This window comes from Amphiura filiformis, chromosome 7 (assembly GCF_039555335.1).
Source record: "Amphiura filiformis chromosome 7, Afil_fr2py, whole genome shotgun sequence".
NCBI lineage: Eukaryota > Metazoa > Echinodermata > Ophiuroidea > Amphilepidida > Amphiuridae > Amphiura > Amphiura filiformis.
In genome coordinates this window covers 21479816-21500828 of record NC_092634.1, presented here as the reverse complement: position 1 = coordinate 21500828, position 21013 = coordinate 21479816, and the positions used below count along the sequence as shown (strand labels likewise).

Sequence of the window (21013 nt, the reverse complement as noted above, 5' to 3'; positions counted from 1 at the left end):
GAGGACGACTATACCGATGTTGAAGTTAAGGTCGTAATTTCGTAATATAGATATTTTAGTGCATTTATTATGTTTAACCGATCAGGCCAGTCCTTGAATAAATGCATTAACCACTGGTCACAACTTCAGATTCTCATGGTGTTTCTCTTCAAATTTGTCATCAACAGAGTATGATGCCCACTCGAAACCTGGCCCCGTAACATTTTGGCGATCCTGCCAGGACCCATGCTGTGAAGATAGACATGAAGAGCAGATGAGTGACTACCAGATCACGACAGACAGTATCCATGATTGGACAGGAATAGACGAGAGCGACCAGATAGGTGACGAGGTTTTAACAGATTTTAACAGTCCCACCAACTAATCATGGATGCAATAGAGGAGACCTTGGTTAACATTCAGGGATCCTTGTACCAGCTCGATCTGGAAGATCTGGTCAAGGTAACTGTCTTGTTGAAAATGGAAGTTGGTGCTGATGTGGCCAATCGTCTGAAAGTCATCCAGGCCATCGTGACATACCTTCACAGCACTGATCTGTCTGAGACAGAAGACAAGGGCATGTCAGTTTTGATAATGGTACAAGAGCAGATAGAGGGATGGCTACATCCGCCTGGTGATAAGGACAACCCCAAACAAGATGCCCAAGCTGAGCTGAAAATACTGACGGAAGCGCACTTGCTCCAGGTAGCAGCTTTGGAAGCGGCCTTCAAGGAAAAGATTGAGCTACTGGAAAAGAAGTTGGGAAATGCAACAACGTCCACCAAGGTCACGCAGCAGGGAGTGAGGCTACACAAAGACTGCAGGATTAGTGGTCAAATCGGGGGAGTAACCCAGAAAGACAGGCTAAGTTTCTCTAGTCTCAACCACCAGATAGGCACAGCCCTAAAAAAGGGCTACAAAGAGGCTGAGGTAGTGGAGGCCGTGATCAAGGCAGTGAACCCAGGGATCCCCCTAAGATCCGTGTTAGAAGGAAACGTAGACCTAACCTTGGAGAGGATGAGGGCAATAATTCGAGCCCACTACCAGGAACGGGATGCCACTGATTACTACCAGGAGCTCTCCAGCCTGAAGCAAGAGAAGACAGAGACCCAAGGGACTTCGTCATGAGGGCAATTGACATTAAACAGAAGATTGTTTTCCTCGCTGCGAATTCCGTGACTGGGCCTAAATATGATACCCAGTTGGTCCAAGGGATGTTTCTGCGCACCATGGCGACGGGTTTGAGGGACGATAACATCAGAGCAGATGTCAAACCTCACCTCATAGATGGTGTCACAGATGAGGCATTGCTTGAAAGGATTAATGTGGCTGCGGGACTGGAGACTATGAGGCAGCAGAAGACGGAGGTCAAGAAGAGTATACACGTCCAGCAAAGTTGATGCAGAAAGAGTACAGCCAGATAAGTCCAGCAGGCAAGACAAGGCTATTGAGGCGCCACTGCGGGCCTTGCTGATTTAAAAGCATGTGTGATGGCCTTGCAGGCGAAGTCCCCAACGGAAAGGAGAGATAATGGGCGTGGTAACCGTAGAGAAAGAGGGTGTCAAGGGTGTCGTGAGCAAGGACTGGGTGGTCAGTGTAGGCACTGTTTCAAATGCGGCAGCAGTGGACACATTGCCCGAGGCTGCACCAGTGGAAGCCCTTCGCACTACCAGGGAAACGGCTATCGAGCACCTCGAGAGGACAGAGTGTAGCTTACCAAACAAAGTCCTCAACCATGTCAACTGTAAATAATGTAAATAAGATAACACCGAAAGAACCATCAACAGAGCATAACCACCCCAAGAGGAACAAGTTGATCAAGTTAGTTGGACGACGGTGTCTGGTAAGGGTTGCCGTGAATGGGGAGCAGACCATCGCCAGGGACTCTGGAGCGCAGGTCTCCATGATCTCGCGACAGTGGTGGAAGCAAAATATTCCACACACTGAATTACAGTCCATCAAATCTCTCTTGGAACCCAGCCTAAGTTTGACAGCAGCCAATGGTACCAATATTCCTTTCGATGGATGGCTTGAGGTAGTCTTAGAGTTTCCCACGGCTGATGGAAGACCCCCACTCCAACTGATAGTCCCTGTTCTGGTCACTTCAGCATCACTGGAAGAGCCAGTGATTGGTTACAACGTCATTGAAGAGATCATCCAACGAGACGCCAGATCACCATCAGAACAAGATCAACTCTTCAAGAAACTCTTCCTGACCGTCAAGGCAGATAAAGTAACGCAGATCTTGAACGTGATTCGGGCAGGCGATATGGATACCATTTGCACAGTGAAGACTGGGAAGACCTGCACCGTCATTCCCAAGGGAGAGACAGTTCTGGTTACCTGTAGAGCGCATGCTAATGCAAACCAAGAGACAGTAGCTCTGTTTGAACCAACACCTGTTAGTTCACTGGAAGGCCTGCAGCTGCACGAGACACCAGTGACAGTACCAAAAGGTTCTTCATGCCGTGTGGCTATACCCATCACGAATACATCTTCCGTGATATTATCTTAGGAAACAGAACGTCCCTGGGTACTCTCACCGTAGTGAGATCGGTCATTCGGGTAACTTACAGGAGCCAAGAGCCGATGGTCACGATGATGCTGCTGATTCAACTGTGCGAGTCAATTCGGTAGGATCTAAGACTTCTCCAGATTGGATACCGCCAGTTGATCTGGGCCACCTTCCCTTAGACCATCAGGATCTGGTGAAGAAGATGCTGCGAGAAGAATCCGCATCCTTTGCACGTGACGAACAAGATATGGGGAAAATTACATCGCTAAACATGCACATCAACCTGACTGATCAAGATCCCGTACAAAGATCATATATATCGGTACCCAGACCACTCCACCTGGAAGTGAAAGAATATCTCTTGGATCTAATCCATCGTGGCTGGATTATAAAGTCCCAGTCCGCATACTCTTCACCACTGGTATGCGTCGGAAGAAGGATGGGAGTCTTCGCCTGTGTGTTGATTATCGTGCCCTGAACGCTAAAACCATTCCAGACAGACAACCAATTCCCAAGATACAAGATGTCCTCAATGCCCTCGGTGGAAACACCTGGTTTTCCACCCTCGACCAGGGAAAGGCCTACCATCAAGGTTTTATGGATGAAGAGTCGCGACCATTAACAGCCTTTGTAACGCCGTGGGGCTTATATGAGTGGGTACGGATTCCCTTCGGGTTGAAGAATGCACCAGCGGCCTTCCAGCGGTGCATGGAGGATTGTTTAGGAGACTTTAATTTTGACATTTGTACCACATACCTAGATGATGTCCTTGTCTTCAGTTCCACCTTTGAACAACATGTGGAACGGCTTGAGAGTACTTCCAGAATGCGAGAATTTGGTATGAAACTCCGTTCAAGTAAGTGTGAGCTGTGCCGGAAAGAAGTTAAGTACCTGGGGAAAGTCATCACACCTGAAGGATACCGACCAGATGAGAAAGATATCGTCGCTCTTCAAGCACTAAGGAGCAGAGAGCCAAAGACTGTCGGAGATCTCAGACAACTTCTCGGATTGGTAGGCTATCACAGGAAGTTTATTCCACAGTTTGCTCAGATAGCGCAGCCACTTTACCCAAATTACCGAAGGGCAGAATGCCGAAGAAGGGAAGCAGAAAGACTAACAATAGCATACCTTCAAAGACCCCTATACTGTGGAATGAAAAGCACCACAGGGCTCTTACTACCCTGCTGGACCAGATGCTCAATCCCCCTGTGATGGCATTCCCAGATTTCAACCTCCCATTCCAGCTGTTCACTGATGCTTCAGCAGATGGACTGGGTGCCGCCTCTACCAAGAACAACATGGGAAACCCAAGGTGATCGGTTACGGATCCCGGACACTCAACACGGCTGAGAAGAATTACCATCTTCACTCTGGCAAACTGGAATTTTTAGCCCTCAAGTGGGCAGTCACGGAACAGTTCAGGGATTATTTGTACTCGCACCCTCCATCACCGTATTCACAGACAATAATCCCTTGACCTATGTAATGTCGACAGCACGGCTAAATGCTACCGGTCAGCGGTGGGTTGGCGAGCTATGTGATTACCACCTGACATTGAAATACCTCCCTGGAAGAGTGAACACAGCGGCTGATGCATTGTCCCGGATGCCAAAGGACATCAACCAATACATGAAGCAATGCAGCAAAGAAATAACTCCTCCTGCTTTCCAAGCAATTGCTAGAGCTTCCAAGCAAGCAACAGACCCAGACAACACATTAATTGCAGCTGTTACCACCAACCCAGCTACGCTTCAGCAACCATGTGATCGTCTGGATTTGACAATCAGGTCATTAACGGATGACGAGATCCTCAAAGCTCAGAGAGAGGACTCAGAGATTGGAAGTATTCTTAGAGCTAAGCAGACAGGGAGCCGACCCCCAGCAATAAAGGAGAAGTCAAGAAATCGATTACTTCATGAGTGGAAGAATCTGGTGATCGACAGTAGGGGTATTCTACATCGCAAAACCACCAGTAGATATCAGCTGGTAATACCCAAAGAGTACAGACCAATGATATACCAACAGCTACATGGTGAGATGGGTCATTTAGGTGCAGATCGAGTAGTTAATCTAGCAAGAGACCGGTTCTATTGGCCTGGCATGCAAGCAGACTTCGAGCACTACATCGCCCATGAATGTTCATGCATAAAGCAAAGAAGACCGCACCGTCCACCCAGAGCTCCGATGCAGCCAGTAATCACCTCAGAGCCACTGGAGCTGATCAGTATTGACTTCCTTCATCTTGAACGAAGCAAGGGAGGCTATGAATATATCTTAGTGGTAGTCGATCACTTTACCCGGTTCGCTCAAGCGTACGCTACAACCAACAAGACAGCTAAGACAGCAGCTTCAAAGTTGTTTGATGACTTCATCCCCCGGTTTGGCTTTCCCCAACGCATTCTGCATGACCAGGGTGGAGAGTTTGAGAATAAGCTGTTCGACCAACTGCAGCGCTTGGCAGGAATCCAACACGCTCGGACTACACCATATCATCCCCAGGGTAACGGCAAGGCAGAACGATTTAACCGCACCTTACTCTCCATGCTTCGTACCCTACCAGAGAACCAGAAGAGCAACTGGAAAGAATCCCTAAACAAGATGGTACATGCCTATAACTGGACGCGAGGCGAAGCCACCGGATACTCACCCTTTTCTTGCTCTTCGGACGCCACCCCGACTACCAGTAGATCTTCTATTTGGCACTGAAGGTGAAATGAAAGGTGGTGCAGACCATGCAAGCTATGTAGCCAAATGGAGAAAACAGATGCAGGCTGCCTATGAGACTGCATCAAAACATGCAGAGCTTTCTGCTGGCTAAGGGAAAAAGAAACTACGACCAAAAGGCCCACAGTAATGCTTTGATGCCAGGTGATCGAGTTCTTGTCCGTAATGCAGCCTCTCCAGGAGGCCCAGGAAAGCTAAAGGCATACTGGAAGGATGCAGTCTATGTGGTCACAAAGAAGATGGGCCCAGACTTACCTGTCTACGAAGTCAAGCTTGAAAACGGCAAGGGAAAGATGCAGGTTGTCCACAGGAATATGCTTCTACCGTGTGACTACCTTCCAAAGGAAAACTCAAGTGGACTTGACATGACACAACGGAGAACTGCTCCGAAAAGGCACAAACCTGCCATGACCAAGCCCCCACCACGTGCTTACGAGCCTGTCCAGCTGAATAGTGAATCTGACTCTGATTCAGATGAGGAAATGATCCCTCTCAGAGTTTTACGGTCACACGGTAACCCACCTACATCTTCTAGCACCCCTTCCAGTACAGAAACGATAGCTCCCTTGCATACGACAATAGGAGCTGGAGAGGGGCTGCAAACAGCTGAAGATGCAACAGAGAAAGTAGATGATGAAGAAGAAGAGGTAGAAGCAAAGAATGACAGTGAAGAGGAAGAAGAAATTAATGAAGGCGAGGAAGAAGCAGAGAATGAAGATGAGGCAGAGGGAACAGAAGAAGAAGATGATGATACTTCTGCTGATCTTCCTCATGTGGAAGCAGAACTAGAATCAGCAAATGAAGATCAAACAGAGCTGCATGCACATGAGCAGCATCCAGGAAACCCTGCCTCAACCTTCCTCACAGACCAACACACAGCTGAGGGACCTAGTTCAAAACAGTCCCCGACCCAGCCATCAGTAGTACACCTGCAGTGCCTGACATTGGAGACAGTATCTCACACGAGAATGTTCCTCACACCAGCGCGGAGCCAACTACAACCCACAGTGATCCGGAAGATGACAGTGATGGCGACCAACATCTCCGCAGGTCTACAAGAGATCGCCGACCTCCTCAGACATTCAATTACTATGGCATGGGAACACCAGCATGGCAGAGCCAAGTGAATGGAGTGCAATGCAACACCCAACAATTTAACCAAGAGTGGATGGCCGACCAATATCATCGAGCAAATAATATGGCTACAGCCCCTCCAGCTAACACCGTAGGCCCGTGGCCACCTCCCCACCCTCTGATGGCATACCCATATCCACCGGGATGGCCACCAGCGTTCATGCCACCTTGGATGACACCCCACCACCAGAATGGAACTCCGCAACAACCGCATCATTGGATGTATCCCCATCAAGTGTAATAAAATTGAATATGTGAGTTTGGCATAGAAATTGGTCTACAGATAAGTAAGACGACAGGGATAATGCATAGCAGATGATGTACAGCCATGAACAATTCCAGAAAAGGTGTTGATTCGCTCTTTATGGAGAATCAAAATATTATGGACCAGATGGCTGTGCATCCACATGAACAGGTCTTACTTAACTAGTATAAAGTACAAAATGCTACCAATGCCGAACTGAACTAGCTTGTACTGTGACACCTCCACAGTTAATGACTATGATGTCACCGTTCAAGCAGTTGAGATAATGTAGAAAATGTTCCATGGACAAGACACAGGACTCTAAGGATTATCAGATGAATCCAGTATGCAGAATATCACGATGTGAACTCTGACGTTGATATGGAAGAGCAGGTCAAAATATGGTTAATCACTGTACAGTGTAGAAGAATGGAATGTGGGTCACCGCACATCGAGCATTTTTCGAATGGAATTGTGATGTGACACCCGACAAAGATTTGACTGCTAATGAACCTTTGAGTTAAGCTGCGCAGCTTCTGAGTAGGAGTACAACGTACAATGGACTGCCAGGCAAATGATTCTGAAGGAATTAGGAAACACTAGCTTGTGGAGGTATGCGCGCACCCTACAAACGCACTCGTTTCCACCTGTCCAGTGACATGGGGTAGCCCTGGAGCAGTAATGGATGTTCTTACCCAGTGCCATGGCAATTTAAAATTCCCCACCTCAGTGGTGTGTCAGTACCTGTGAAGTGAATAGTGGAACAACAACTTTCTATCCCGATGTGTGTATAACAGAAGATCACATTGTGTGAAATGACAATGCAGTTTTGCCAATTATGAGAGACTTTTGCCAATTACGAGAAACTTTTGCCAATTATGAGAGACTTTTGCCAAATATGACGCTTGCTATTGAGAACAATTGATAATTACGACAGCAAGTACAGACTTTGCATTTGCTTCCTATAACTGTACAGCAATGGATATATATGTGTACCCGGATGACGACAGCCAGTTGCGCTAATGGTGTTGTGCTGACGAACTGCTTCATTTTGTTGATGTATTGACGGACTGCAAGAATATCATGTCCTTATGGGACAGCCCTTTTTTTTAGTGGGGGAGGGTGTTGTGGACCATAAATGTCCTCAATACTTTCCACAATGGTTTCTAGGACCCCACTATATTTTTGGATTTCTTGATATGTGAAATAACATGTTGTGACATTTGAGAAGTCAAGCATCCTGACACCTCTGAAGTGGTGACCTTAGGTCAGTGCCAGTCCTTGAATAAATGCATTAACCACTGGTCACAACTTCAGATTCTCATGGTGTTTCTCTTCAAATTTGTCATCAACAGGTATGTCTATAGTTCAAATGTTCTAATATGAATTTTCTATTAATATCCAAGAATACATTGAGCTGTGTAGAAATGATAAAGTCTGCAAGGGACTCTTAAAAAGCCAGTTTTCTGAGTCCACCTTGTGGATGCTCCGTTATAATATGGTCATCTATGAGTGCACATGCAGGAGATAAATCATCAGTTATTCATGCCTCTCCTGTGCTAGTTTTCACATAAGACCAAAGGTATGTGTTCAGATATATTGCATTAAGTTATATTATGTTTCACAAGGAAGTAAAATAGTTGTAGTTTTAAGGAAAATAGTAAGAAAATCAGGGCTTCATCTATCAAGAGTGTTGCTAGATGAAGCACCCAAAAGCACCAAATCACTGTTTAAGGAAAGGGAGCCACGCTCGATTGCACCTGTTTGGGCTCCAAATGAGGGAGTCTGGCAATCTCCAGATGGACAGTGCACCAGGGGTAGAAATAAGGGACCATTTCCTGATAGCCATCCGGGCTATCTAGCCATTTTTTCTGATAGCCCTGAAGGAAATTCAATAGCCCTGAAAAAGACATTGTTTTTGCACAATTCAAACCAATCGTTTGTTCAAATATTCAGTTATTAGTGAGTAACCCTTACCCCCCATAATCAGGGGTAGCACTAGGGTTTAAAACCAGGGGTTCTCAGAACCCCTGAACCCCCTGAAAGTGTTAAAAATATGCGCTCAAATCCTAAAATGAAGGCTTCTTAATCTTGAATCTGTCAAGTATTGAATGTACCGTTTTTATTAATTGGTATCAGATTTTGTGATTTTGGTTACAATGATGTGTTCATGTGTTACGAATGGTATAAATAGTTAAAAAAAAAAAAAAAATGTGATCTCGCTTTTCACGCCGCGATTCTCGCCTGTAACCAACTATCTCGCTTTTTAAGAAAGTTCCCAAGCAGTTTACTTACTATAAAAGTGTTGCTTTATGCCATAAAAGTTAGCGAATTCCACAAAATGCAGTAAACTTGACAAAGTGCAGAATTCAACACCATTGGCACCACGTGGAACCCATGCATTTCTCAATAAAAAATGACATTTCATTGCAAATGAGTTCAAGTTTAGGCCAAATATTATGATATTTATTGAATTACTGGAGTATGATGACTATAAAACATAATTCAAGGGCAACTTTTGTCATTTTTTTTCTTCTACGGCCGATCATTGTGTCGTATTTCACCGATGGCATATCTCTACACACCACCCACAAAACATTTCTTTCCGATCCCTAGAATTAGAAAATTTTCCAACTCATGTACGTGTCATCATTCAGCACTGCAATAACTTAGCAGCAGTGGTTCTAGACAATATCGCAATCTGTGCAATTATGCGGTAGTGTATTTTATTTCTATTTTTAAATTATGTTACAATGCTACGGTGACATCACTTCAACAAATGTCGTTACATTGCATTTTATGTTACATAATTTCTGGACAGGCCGTAAATATTGGAGATCGAAGCTTTTCTTTTTCTTTCATATGTTTTCATTTTTCTGCGCGCATGAAAACCCCTGTAGCCCGATGGGCTACATGGAGATAAAACCCAATAGCCCGACAGAAACCCTAATAGCCATGGCTATCGGGCTATCGCTTATTTCGACCCCTGGTGCACACAAAGCAAAGAGATAAGGAGCACATGGTCCTGCACCCACGTGTGAAAGTCTAGTTGCCATGACAACTCTCTAGATTTCACTGCATGGCCTACAGTACTGGCTGGAATCAACCGGCACGGGCCGTACAAAACCCACGCGCGTATTCGCGGGTTGATGTTTTTGTGATGTAGTGGTTGCTACGGTCATCTCTACTGAACCTCTTCATGTGACTAGCATCTCTACTGACTGTACCAGCGCAAAACCGCGCATTCGAGTTATACGCGGCTTAATCCTATCCGCTTCAATCGATAGGCTAATGATTCGCATTCATCACTTGAAGTAGTTCAACAAGATGTACCTTCATCGTTATTGATTGACACGTACATCATGACATGAAGCACTGAGCAGCTTGATGTTTAGCTTGGAACATGAACATTATCTTCAAAATATCTATGCCTATTATTATACTATTTCCATGTTTAGAAGAACTTCGGCAAAAGTTAAAACATCGACGATGCGCAATTAATTTACAAAACTAATAAAAAAAAATTAGACAACCTGTTTTTAAACATGTACAAAAATGGAAATAAAAACAGCAAATTTTTGAGAAAAATCCCCGCTTTATGCTCAAACCTGTGTTTGTACGAGCGCTATTTTTAACTTTAAAACTTCTCCCGCGATAAATTGGCAAGAACCCAACCAGGAACCTGACATTTTTTTTTGCTTTTACGAGCGCAAAGTCAGCCCGTGATACGCTGGTCTCCGAGTCATCGGTTTGTGCATCAAATTTCCCCACATGAATCTTATGAAATAGCAATTTATTCACCCAAAACATAATCGTCTTGCCATCACAAATTTTACAGACCGATACATAGAAGATGGCCGATATAATTCAACATTCGTTACATCAGTGATGTGTCTGTAGTCTCTGTACGTACATACATTTGCAGTCAAAATTATTTTATGTTTTCAATATTTATAATATTTCTCCGACATGTTTGATACCCAGTTTTCCCCGGGCCAGGTTTTCAAGCTGTTCTTGTTTGTTCTTACCTTGAGACAAACACATATTTACGATCTCACAATACTTGTTCTACATGTATTTCCTTTTCGTTTCAGAACTAAAAGTGCACGTAGATTAAACATCCTTTGATCCATAGCCAAGTCTTGAAGCCCCCAGGACTGAGAAGCCGTCACGCACCTTGGGTCTTCAATGCCCCAGCCCGGCATGCGGCAGCTGCCAAATAACCCCGATATGCGCCTTGGCAAGAGATGAATCGGAAGGCTTTTGAGACCGCACCCGAAAAGATCATCCTGATTCCTGGCACAGAGGATCCTGGCACGACTTAATATGAGTTGACTAACCAGAGATCCTTGAAATTGCTGCTCCGACCAACATTTTATCATCTTTACTCGTGAATGTCGAGCACCATTTCTTGCCGCTCAACCGATTATGACCAATTTCATGTTATTTGAATTATTCAAATTGGCCAACAATTGCCGTGCCGTACCGCGTATAGAGTTATCTTTGGAATGTGGTGTGAACATCAAATGATGTATTTTAAAAACAATAATAAGAAAGTCCACTCCCAACATTTTTGATGTCACACCATGTCATAACATTCATTCACCTGTTTATAGGTTCGAGAAAAATGCAATTTTAAGGTGAAAAGTGAGTTCTGTGATTGAAGATGCAATTTATTCCAGCTAATTGCTTAATATGATTCCAAAACCCATGATCCAAACTTCATTTCAAATGAAAATGCTGATATTAAAAGCTTAAATACAAACTCCGAAAGAATATTCCCCTACAGAATCCCCGATTCACGCAATAATATTTATTTTGACCTGGGTTTTGACCTGCCCGTGCATGCTCTACTGCACAGTAAGCACATGACCACGTGGGTCCCCTGATGCACGTAGGCACGACCCTCAGATAGTGTGGGAAAGTGCGCAAATAGTTGTAAACAACCTCTACTAACCGCTGGGTGACCCCTCGATCTAGTTATTGTGGGGAGGGCGTGGCGCTCAAACAATAGTTGCTAGTCGGCTTTCAGCCAAGGTCACCATGGTAACCCCATTTCTTTCCAGGATCTGTGGTGTGTGTGATTATTTTTAACACGGGCAAATTTAAATCAATTAACATTTTCTTTCACCTTTTTTTATATTAATTATTATTAATGTGTACGTGTAATTGTTTTTAAATACTACGATTTGCGTTTTGATTAATATTTCATTGAATTTATGCGTATTTTTCTTTAAATAATAAATACCACCTTTTTCTTACGTCTGACGTCACCAAGTTACTTTTCTTCGGAAAATGGGCCTAACATTATTATTAGGAAAAAACAAAAAACTTCTTTCGTAAAGAATCTGGCAAGAAATTTCATGATTTGTGACATAATTTATATAATAATACTGGTAGTCTGTGACTCTGTGAGTGAGTCTGTCTGTCCGCCTATTTTCTCAGAGACTAGGGTCGCATTCCTCAAACTTGGTGGGTGGGTGCATCTTGACCCCATACAGAACAAGTTTGTATTTGTTAGTAGGTCAAGGTCACCCGATGCCATCTAGGGGTCATCTGAGGTCAAATTAGCAAAAACTGTCATATGGGCATGAAAATTGGAGGGTACAGTCAACATTAGAGCCAACATTTTGGAAGGTCATTTCGGGGTCATCCAAGGTCATCCGGGGGTAATGAGGTCAAATTAATAAAAACTGTCATATGGGCATGAAACTTGGAGGGTACAGTCAACATTTAGAGCCAGATTTTTGGAAGGTCATTTGACAGAAAAATTGCGAAAAGTCTGAAAGTGTTGGATTAAAATTCCCTTTAAAAACTTTAGTTCAGAAATAACACAGAATTATAGCTTTTGACTTATGCTCAAAATATTTTAATTAACAAATAGATTATCAATAATAATAAAAATAATAATAACGCATACAAAATGTATCATACTGGTGCTCCTTCAAAAGAACGGAAATTCCTAGCAAATGCCCACTTTTTTTTTGCTGGATGATTGCGTAATTATGTAAGGATTACAGCTCTATACTATCACTTTATTATATTTCGGGTTGGTTCATCAACTTTTATCAATATTTACTTCAGGGCAAAATTACAAAGAAAAATAATCTAGCCTATTTGCTTGAACTGAAAATGACAGAAAAATCGCGAAGATGGTGAAAGTGTTGGATTAAAATTCCTTTCTAAAAACTTGACTCAAGTTCAGACATAACACAGAATTGAAATTTTTGACTTATGCTCAAAATATTTTAATTATAAGTTGATCAATCATTTTTAACAAACAGATCAATAATAATAAAAATAATAATATTGGCAAATGCCGCATAATTTCAATATTTTTTCATGAAATTGTATGCCCAATAGGGTCATTTGGTGTATTGGTGTAACTTTTGCTACCTCCCTCTCCCCTTACTTCTTTCTCTCACCCTCCTGCCATTTGTCTCTTAGACTCTTCCCCCTCCCTTCCAGTTCCAAGTTCTTATTACTTCATTCTACCCCCCTCCTCCCGTTTATCTCCATCCATATCTCTCCCTCCCCCTCTCTTAAATTCCAAATATTACCCTTTTTGTATTAGTTTTAATTAAAATAAAATTCGACTTTTCCTGGGTATCTTTTAAAACTTTTAAAAGACCCTCTCTCTCTCTTCCCAATACTCATTCTTTCTCTCACCCTGCCGTCTCTTTCTTCAAGTTCCTCTATTACTTCCCTCCACCACCCCCTCCGGTTCTCCCCCCTCTCTCTCTCTCTTTCGAATTCCAAATATTTACTCTTTTTTTAGTGCCATCTTAATTTTTCTAGTCAGACCGCATGCAGATCTTGAGCCAGACATAAAGTTGAGGGGATCGTTGGTTTGAGCTAATGAATAATTAATGAGGCAAATGGGTGTGGACTGTGCTTTAGCTATCAATATTCTGATGAGTGTGAAATCATTGCTGAAAATGAAGAACGCAGCAAGACACACAGATTTTATTTTGTTGGATATTTTGGCGGTTTTATTAACATCATTGTGAATATTTTAAAACAAAGAAAAATGTTAAGGCGAAACTTTGAAAGTTCATTCGATTATGAAAAATAATTACCAATAAAATATTGTTATCCCTTCAGTTGGACCGCGAGCACGTGGTGAAGGCGCTTGCTTCCAGGTCGCTAGATAATCTAGGTCAGCCCCCAATCTATATTTAGACCGTGCGTGCGATGTGTGGGAAAGGGGAAAGTGCCGTATACACGTGTTTTGATTTGATGTTTAATATAATTAGTGCCAGGATAATTTCATGAATTTGAATACCACGATTTAATTATGAGCGGGGGGGTTCAAATGACGTGCCAAAATTGCTTGCCCCACCCCCTGCTTAAAATTGCTTGAATGACCCCCACTTGCCAAAAAATCTTTGCCCCGGGCCGGGCTCATAATTATTGCACAGCCCTTAAAATTATGAATAATTAATGATCATGTGATCCACAGGGTGCAAAAAATACCCGGAAATACCAGGGCCTGAGATTATCCAATGAGAAGCAGCGTATTGGCTTGTTTCCTAGGTTTATTTATAATCTCCCCATTCATAAAAAAAATTTCATGTTGACATCGGCGCATTAAACATTCATTATTCGGTTTCGATGTCAACTAGTGGTCTCGTGGGAAGAATATTAATTATATTATTGAAAGATTTGTGGATATGATAATTAATAGTAAAAAACTTAAAATAGGCTAAACTACCCGGGACAAACTGAACTATCATCAATTGTTTTCTTCAAAACTTTCTTGTATTATTAAAGTTGTATATCATGCAATCTCTAGTCTTCCGATCGATCTATGATGACAAGCACACACGTGTTGTGGTATACCATCCCATCTTGGTGGACGGACATGGTATGAATGGAATGTGGTATAGCGCATGGCATATAAACCAAGCCCTAGACGGTGACCCTATACACCCTGGATGTTCTACAAAATCCGTTGCTTTGCACCTGAATCCCCTCCCCCGGGGGGATTTCACCTGCATAGCATGATAGAGACGTGGGAATGTTTTGACTAAAGAGTTTGACTTGTGCATGCGATGATGACGACTGGTGAAATGCTTCGAATGATCTTGTATTCTTGTTGATATGGGGAATTTTCCAACAAAGAAGGAACTTTGATCTTCTCAACACCTCTTGTGTCTTTCTTGATCACTCTCTCGCACGCACATACCTGGAATAAATAAATGATGAAGTATCAGAATAGGAATGAACAGCTGACAGCTCTTCAGGAAAATATGAAATCGTGAATCATGCATGTTCATGATGTTTGAATTACATACCGATTTTATCGCCTCAAAGAACAAGATGGAAAGGTCTTGATGGCAGGCCATTTATAAATGAAACGGCTATCGACATTACTTTCTGGAATAAATTGCAGCTTTTATATTTTTGATGATAGATTTAATATAGAACTAAAGGTAAGATGATTTTAAAGTCGAATAAATTTCGTGTCCTCAGACCCACACATGGCACTCAGGACTTACATAAATTGACTCGGCGAAAACATGAATTTATGATGATGATGATGATGATTTTGTTGCGAAGATAGTCCGATACCGTACCGCTGGAAGGCACTCAACTCAGGCGATCGCGGAGCTCGGGATGGTTTGGTGCCATGCTTGGTGAAGTTTATTTCTCTCTTCAACTCTGGTAGTGGCAGAATGTAATAAGGGTCTATACTTTTTACGATATTTTGTCGCAAACAAAGTTATAATCGTGAAAATTAAGCCCAATGATAAGCCTTCTGTAAATTTTCATTATGTTCTTCCATCGACGCATTTTATTTTTATCTCGATCGTTCTTCATAATATTTTTCTTTTTTCGAAGTTGGCCCCTAGCTCTATATTATTAATTGAATAATGATAAATTGTTAGTCAATTTATACTCAATTTAATACAAGTTACATCTTTATGAAAGACAAATTGAACAAAATGAAAACAAATGTAATTTTAATATTTTAAGCGTGTAACTAGTAGGCCCTACAATACATAGCATTTAACCGGTAAAACCAAAACCCGTTATGAAATTTACGCATGACCGGCCGGTGGTGTTAGAGTTAGACCGGGAGTTAGACCCATGTTTCAACTTGGCATGTTGTTTTATACCTCGGAACACGGTCAAGGAATCATATCAAGGGTTTTGAACAGCTATATTGATTGCATTGCGAACTGAAGTACCACTTCCGAATGTGTGTGTCACTTGTCAAGTGCTTGACAAAGAAGAGCAAATTAGATTTATAATAGGCTTATGCCGTTGCAACAACCAGCTCATAAACCCGGCGGGCAGTTGGCTGGTTAGCACAACTTTTAACGGTACCACGCAAAAACCGTGCAAACCGCGCAAATCGGTATGATCTGTGAAGATCTTAAATAGCGCGGTCCATGCAAAATGCCGTGCAAAACCCACGCAATTTTTGCCCAGTGGATTCCAGCCAGTACTGTATGCACAGTTTATGGTATATGTAAAGAGACAGGAATCATAACAAAGATCAGCTGATTGAGATAAATACAGGAAATTAGGATAGCCTATTAAAGAGTTTTTGGTACATTAATAAATGTATGTGCTGATCAAAATATATGTTCAAGTAAACATGACAATTTACCCTTAAGTATATTATATTTTGGAATGAGTTGTTAAAAGTTGGAAATCCTATTATAAGTGTTAAATAGTAATAATAATAATAATAATAATAATAATAATAATAATAATAATAATAATAATAATAATAATAATAACAGTAATCATAAGGATAATAATAATACTAGTGATAATTAGAGAAACATGTATTAAGGGTAAATGATGTAAACATCATAGTAATGAGTAATGATGGAGATGTATATGATTGGAAAGATTCGACTTATCATGCTAATTAATAATATTAGTTTCACAAGCATTCAACAGATCATATTAGGGCATAGATTTTATGGTTTATGATTAAAGTATTGTTTGGTATTGCGTGAGCATGACATGCGATGGTTAAAAGTTAAGGATTGATATTTAACATTGCATTTAAGATACTAATATTCATATTTTATAGATTGAGGCATGAGCTTAACAGGGAACAAAAGTATAGTTGTTGAATTCGCAGTCAGATGCCCGTTAAATAAGAGGACGACTATACCGATGTTGAAGTTAAGGTCGTAACTTTCGTAATATAGATATTTTTAGTGCATTTATTATGTTTAACCGATCAGGCCAGTCCTTGAATAAATGCATTAACCACTGGTCACAACTTCAGATTCTCATGGTGTTTCTCTTCAAATTTGTCATCAACAGAGTATGATGCCCACTCGAAACCTGGCCCCGTAACAAATGCTTCACATGCCAAATTTTCAACACTGTATACCCAATTCATTACAAGCACTGTATTATAGTACACTTGGCCATCTTACTTTGCGATTTATACTGCCTCCTCTATATAACTTTAACTCCTCTTTGATGCTCAAAAACCCGATTTGAAACATGAGTATATGCGATAAGGTAACACAAGCCAATGTAATATCATCAGCCTGTGGTTCATGCACTGGTGTACCATGGTTCATGCGTGGTATGTCCTGCACTTTCATCATGTTCATGTTTTTGTACTTTAAGATCAGATGATGAGCGAGCTCGGCTCTCCGTAACTTCGGATATGTTCAATTGCTTTTGACACAAGAACTATCAGCAACTAATTGTCTGGGGACACATTAGCAGCTGTATGAGCTATAAACATAAATATCCTCCTCATATCTCATGGCTCAGTTCATTATTATGTAATGCATTATTAATCGGTCGTATGAACTTTGAAATGGGTGTGTGATAAACGCGTAAACAGCTTCTTCCTCATATCTCATCTCAAAGTTCACCAACACATGCATCATTTATTGGTCTGTAGGAACTTTGCAGCTATATTGAGGAAATCAAGAAAGATTTAGATGATCCATCTTCTGATATTAGAAACTGTCATTCCATGATTGAATGAGATACTTTGATGACTATCATTGAAATGTATGTACCTTTTATGGAAGACTATTGTTCATTATTTTCAAATCCCTTGCATATGTTTGTCCTACAAAGCTACACAATAAAGCAGGGTCAGAATTTTGTTTCACAGTGCGAGAATCAATCTTGATTCTTGCAGAATACATTTGCGGGAATCATTTGATTCTTGCAAATCAACTTCTGTGTAAACTACAAAAGTTTGCGAGAATCAACTCTGACTCAAGCAAACCTGTTTACGAGAATCTTTGCGAGAATCGATTCGCAGATTCTTGCCGAAATTCTGACCCTGATAAAGGAAAGTATTTTTCTTTTTAGCGAGGCAGTGATGACACACACTGAGTTACCAGCGTCTTGCACACACTGATGTCACTGCCTACCTAAAAAAGAAAAATACTATAATGACATTTGCCTATTCTAATTCTGATTAGGTGCTTTTGGTAACTCAATGTTTCCATGGCAAAACTTACTGAAATGAAGGTGGTCTTGAGTCGCCAATCCCCCCAGTTCTTTCCATAGGGGGCGCTTGTATATCGCTCCTTGAGTCTGTACATTGTGAAGCGGTTTCTGATGGGGTGCCGGAGCTGCCGTCTCCTGGAACAAGCTGGAATGACACAAGAAAAAGTAAAACAGAAATTAAGAATCATTATACATGTATATACGCTGAAAATTGCAATCAATACCAACTCAGGCTACAAACTATTTGGATAAAAACATCCTTTATATAAGGCAGTTCTGCATCCATACAATAAGGATGTTTTACATGTGTATTGTTATCAGAACTCATTCTCCTTATCCTGAGGTCAAATTACAAGTAGTACCAAATGCAAGTGACAGAACCATGTCACAGGACATTGGATTGTTTCAACGTACATGTATACTAACAACAAATGGCGCAGCATATATTTTGTAGTGCTTTATCTTGTTAGTAAGCCGCTGTGGCTCTGCTGACTGACAGGGGCCTGACTTCCACATTAGAATGGGACAGGAGGAGGAGAACATTGTATTCACAGCAGGTCTGCAAAATTTTCTCTTTCGCAGAATTGGTGGAAAACTAATATTTCGAGGCAAGAAATCTTCAAGATATTCAAGGAGTTTTGTGAATCAAAACCTTTTCGACACCTGTAATTTATTGAATCAAAATTTATAAAAGCAACTCAGTTAATATTGTAGATAACAATGGCATGGAATTCAACAAGCTGTACATTCTCATTTTCATGTACATTTCCATGTATTTTGAGGTTTGCTATAAAATAAATTCATTCCAAATGAAATTGTCAAACAAATCTTGGCAAAAATGTAAGTGAAGGGGGAATGACTCACAGCATGTCATTCTTTATTGCACAATGTAAGGGGAATGATTACAAAATATAATCATACTAATTACTCAAACTTAATTACAATTACTCTGACCATAAACCTCATTTTCACCTTCAACCTTTTTAAAAAGAGCAGTTCAACATACACACAACTGTATAGCAATGTTGGACCAAAGATCTTTGATTGGACCAAGCCCCAAGTCTTGTGGCCTCTTGCAAGATCTGGAAAACCACTAACGCAAAGCTCATTGTATACACACATTACTTCCACTGCATTTTCTCTTCATTTTTTCCTCTTTTTTTTCAAAATACCATGAGAAACTGATGAATCCTGTGGCTTTAGTTTGGGCACTAAAGTAATGGCTAGCGACCAACAACTGTTGCCTGCAATGACCATGTTGTTGTAACTGATGGAGTCAACAACACCATCAGATTTTATAAGAAGGAAACTTTAAAAAGCCACAAGAAAGAGAAAACCACAGAGAAAAATTTGAGGTTTGGTTCAAAAAAGGTTTCTATGCAATAGCTGCCCTATGGAAAATATGACAATTTGTGCATTCTATCTTGTACACATATGACAGCTGGCAGCTATTGCAGATAAGCCTTTCTTGCACTATACCCATGAATTACCCAAGATGAAATTCAAGCTTGCCTGATGTAAGGAGCTATGAAAAGTGGCTTTCAAGTCCGGCCATTTGGCTTTGGGCTCCAGGGACCAGAAATGCAGACAGGAATGAAACAGAAAGTTGAACAGGTAAAACTATTCGTTATTAACAAAATACCGATTCAGAGTATGTTAGACGCTATCACGTCTTAGAAATCAAAGTGTGTATCACGTCATCCAGCAATGTGAAAAATATTTAACATTAGCATGTTCGCTTGGGCTTTAATGTGGAAAAAACGTTCACGGTGGGTTGAACAACATTTTCCCTAAAATTTTCTGGACACTTCTCGACTATTATATTTCATCCCGCTGTGAATTTCATCCACACACATAGCCCCTATAGAATACATGAAAATGCCTCTTTGTAAGCCTACTTATTAGGCTCCTATATAGAACAATGTGCAATCAAAATGATTGTCATTTGTAATTTTGTCAAATGAACTGCATAAAATTAAATCTGTTCATATTTTGCAAGGCAGGCACAATCACAGAAGTATATTTTTCCATTTGCAGTTTACCAGGTAAAATCCTACAATGTACCTTTGGGCAATAAGAGTACCACTTAAAATTAATTTTAGAATGGACTAAAATATCATATCCATTTGTACAAAATGCATTTCCTCCATTTATGCATCAATATTTCTTCCATTTCAGGCTGAAATACCTTGACCTAATTTTGACCGACAAAACTTCATCATGCTAATCAGAAAATTACTCCAAAAGTAGTAGTAATTTTCACATCTTCTTATTCACGCATTTAAAACAATTTCACTTGCATAGTTACCTGAACTTTAATATTCAATGTTACTGAAGTAGCCTCACCTTCAGACATGTTTTCATCTTTGTAGTAAGAATTCTGATAAATGTTTGGTGTTTGCAAAATTATAAACAGTAAAAATTGCTATTTTAACAGTGCTCATCATGATAAGGGATTCACTGCTAATGCCATCTTGTTCTAGATATGCTTCAAGACATGTCCATTTGTGGCAAAACCTAGAGGAGATGGATCTTTTTAAAGTACCTCAAAAAATTCCACAGATCAATAATACATGTACATCATGCTGAATCACCTTGGAGAGCACCCCGAGGTAGCACTGAGGAGATACAACAGGATAGCACAGACAGGGACATAGGCAACAAAGATATGATATTGTAAATCAGATTGACTATGTGGGAATCATCAGTACCCTTACGATTTACTGTGATTCCCGGTGTTATCACTTAACATTGACTATGTGTACGCATGATCGTTCCCAATTTCAAGAAAAAAGGGGTTATGTTTAAACTATGTTCGCGAACATAAAATGTTAGTGATATTTAAAAAATAGGGTTGTTTTTGACGACGGTGTACTCGAAATTAAAAAATAGGGTAAGGTATATTTTGTGAATCCTGATGTTGAAATCATTATACCATTTCTTGCTCAATTTACTCCCGGATT

The 21013-nt window shown here is 41.0% G+C and overlaps 1 protein-coding gene across 11 annotated transcripts in view; it reads right to left on the bottom strand.

The window, feature by feature from the left end:
• Positions 1-21013, bottom strand: part of LOC140156872 (segment polarity protein dishevelled homolog DVL-1-like) — a 186577-nt gene that overhangs the window by 136265 nt on the left and 29299 nt on the right. For all 11 annotated transcript variants that reach the window (XM_072179882.1, XM_072179872.1, XM_072179878.1 and 8 more), the window contains exon 3: positions 18062-18195. In XM_072179882.1, the coding sequence (XP_072035983.1) occupies positions 18062-18195 (134 nt within the window). The remainder of the gene's footprint in view (positions 1-18061; positions 18196-21013) is intronic.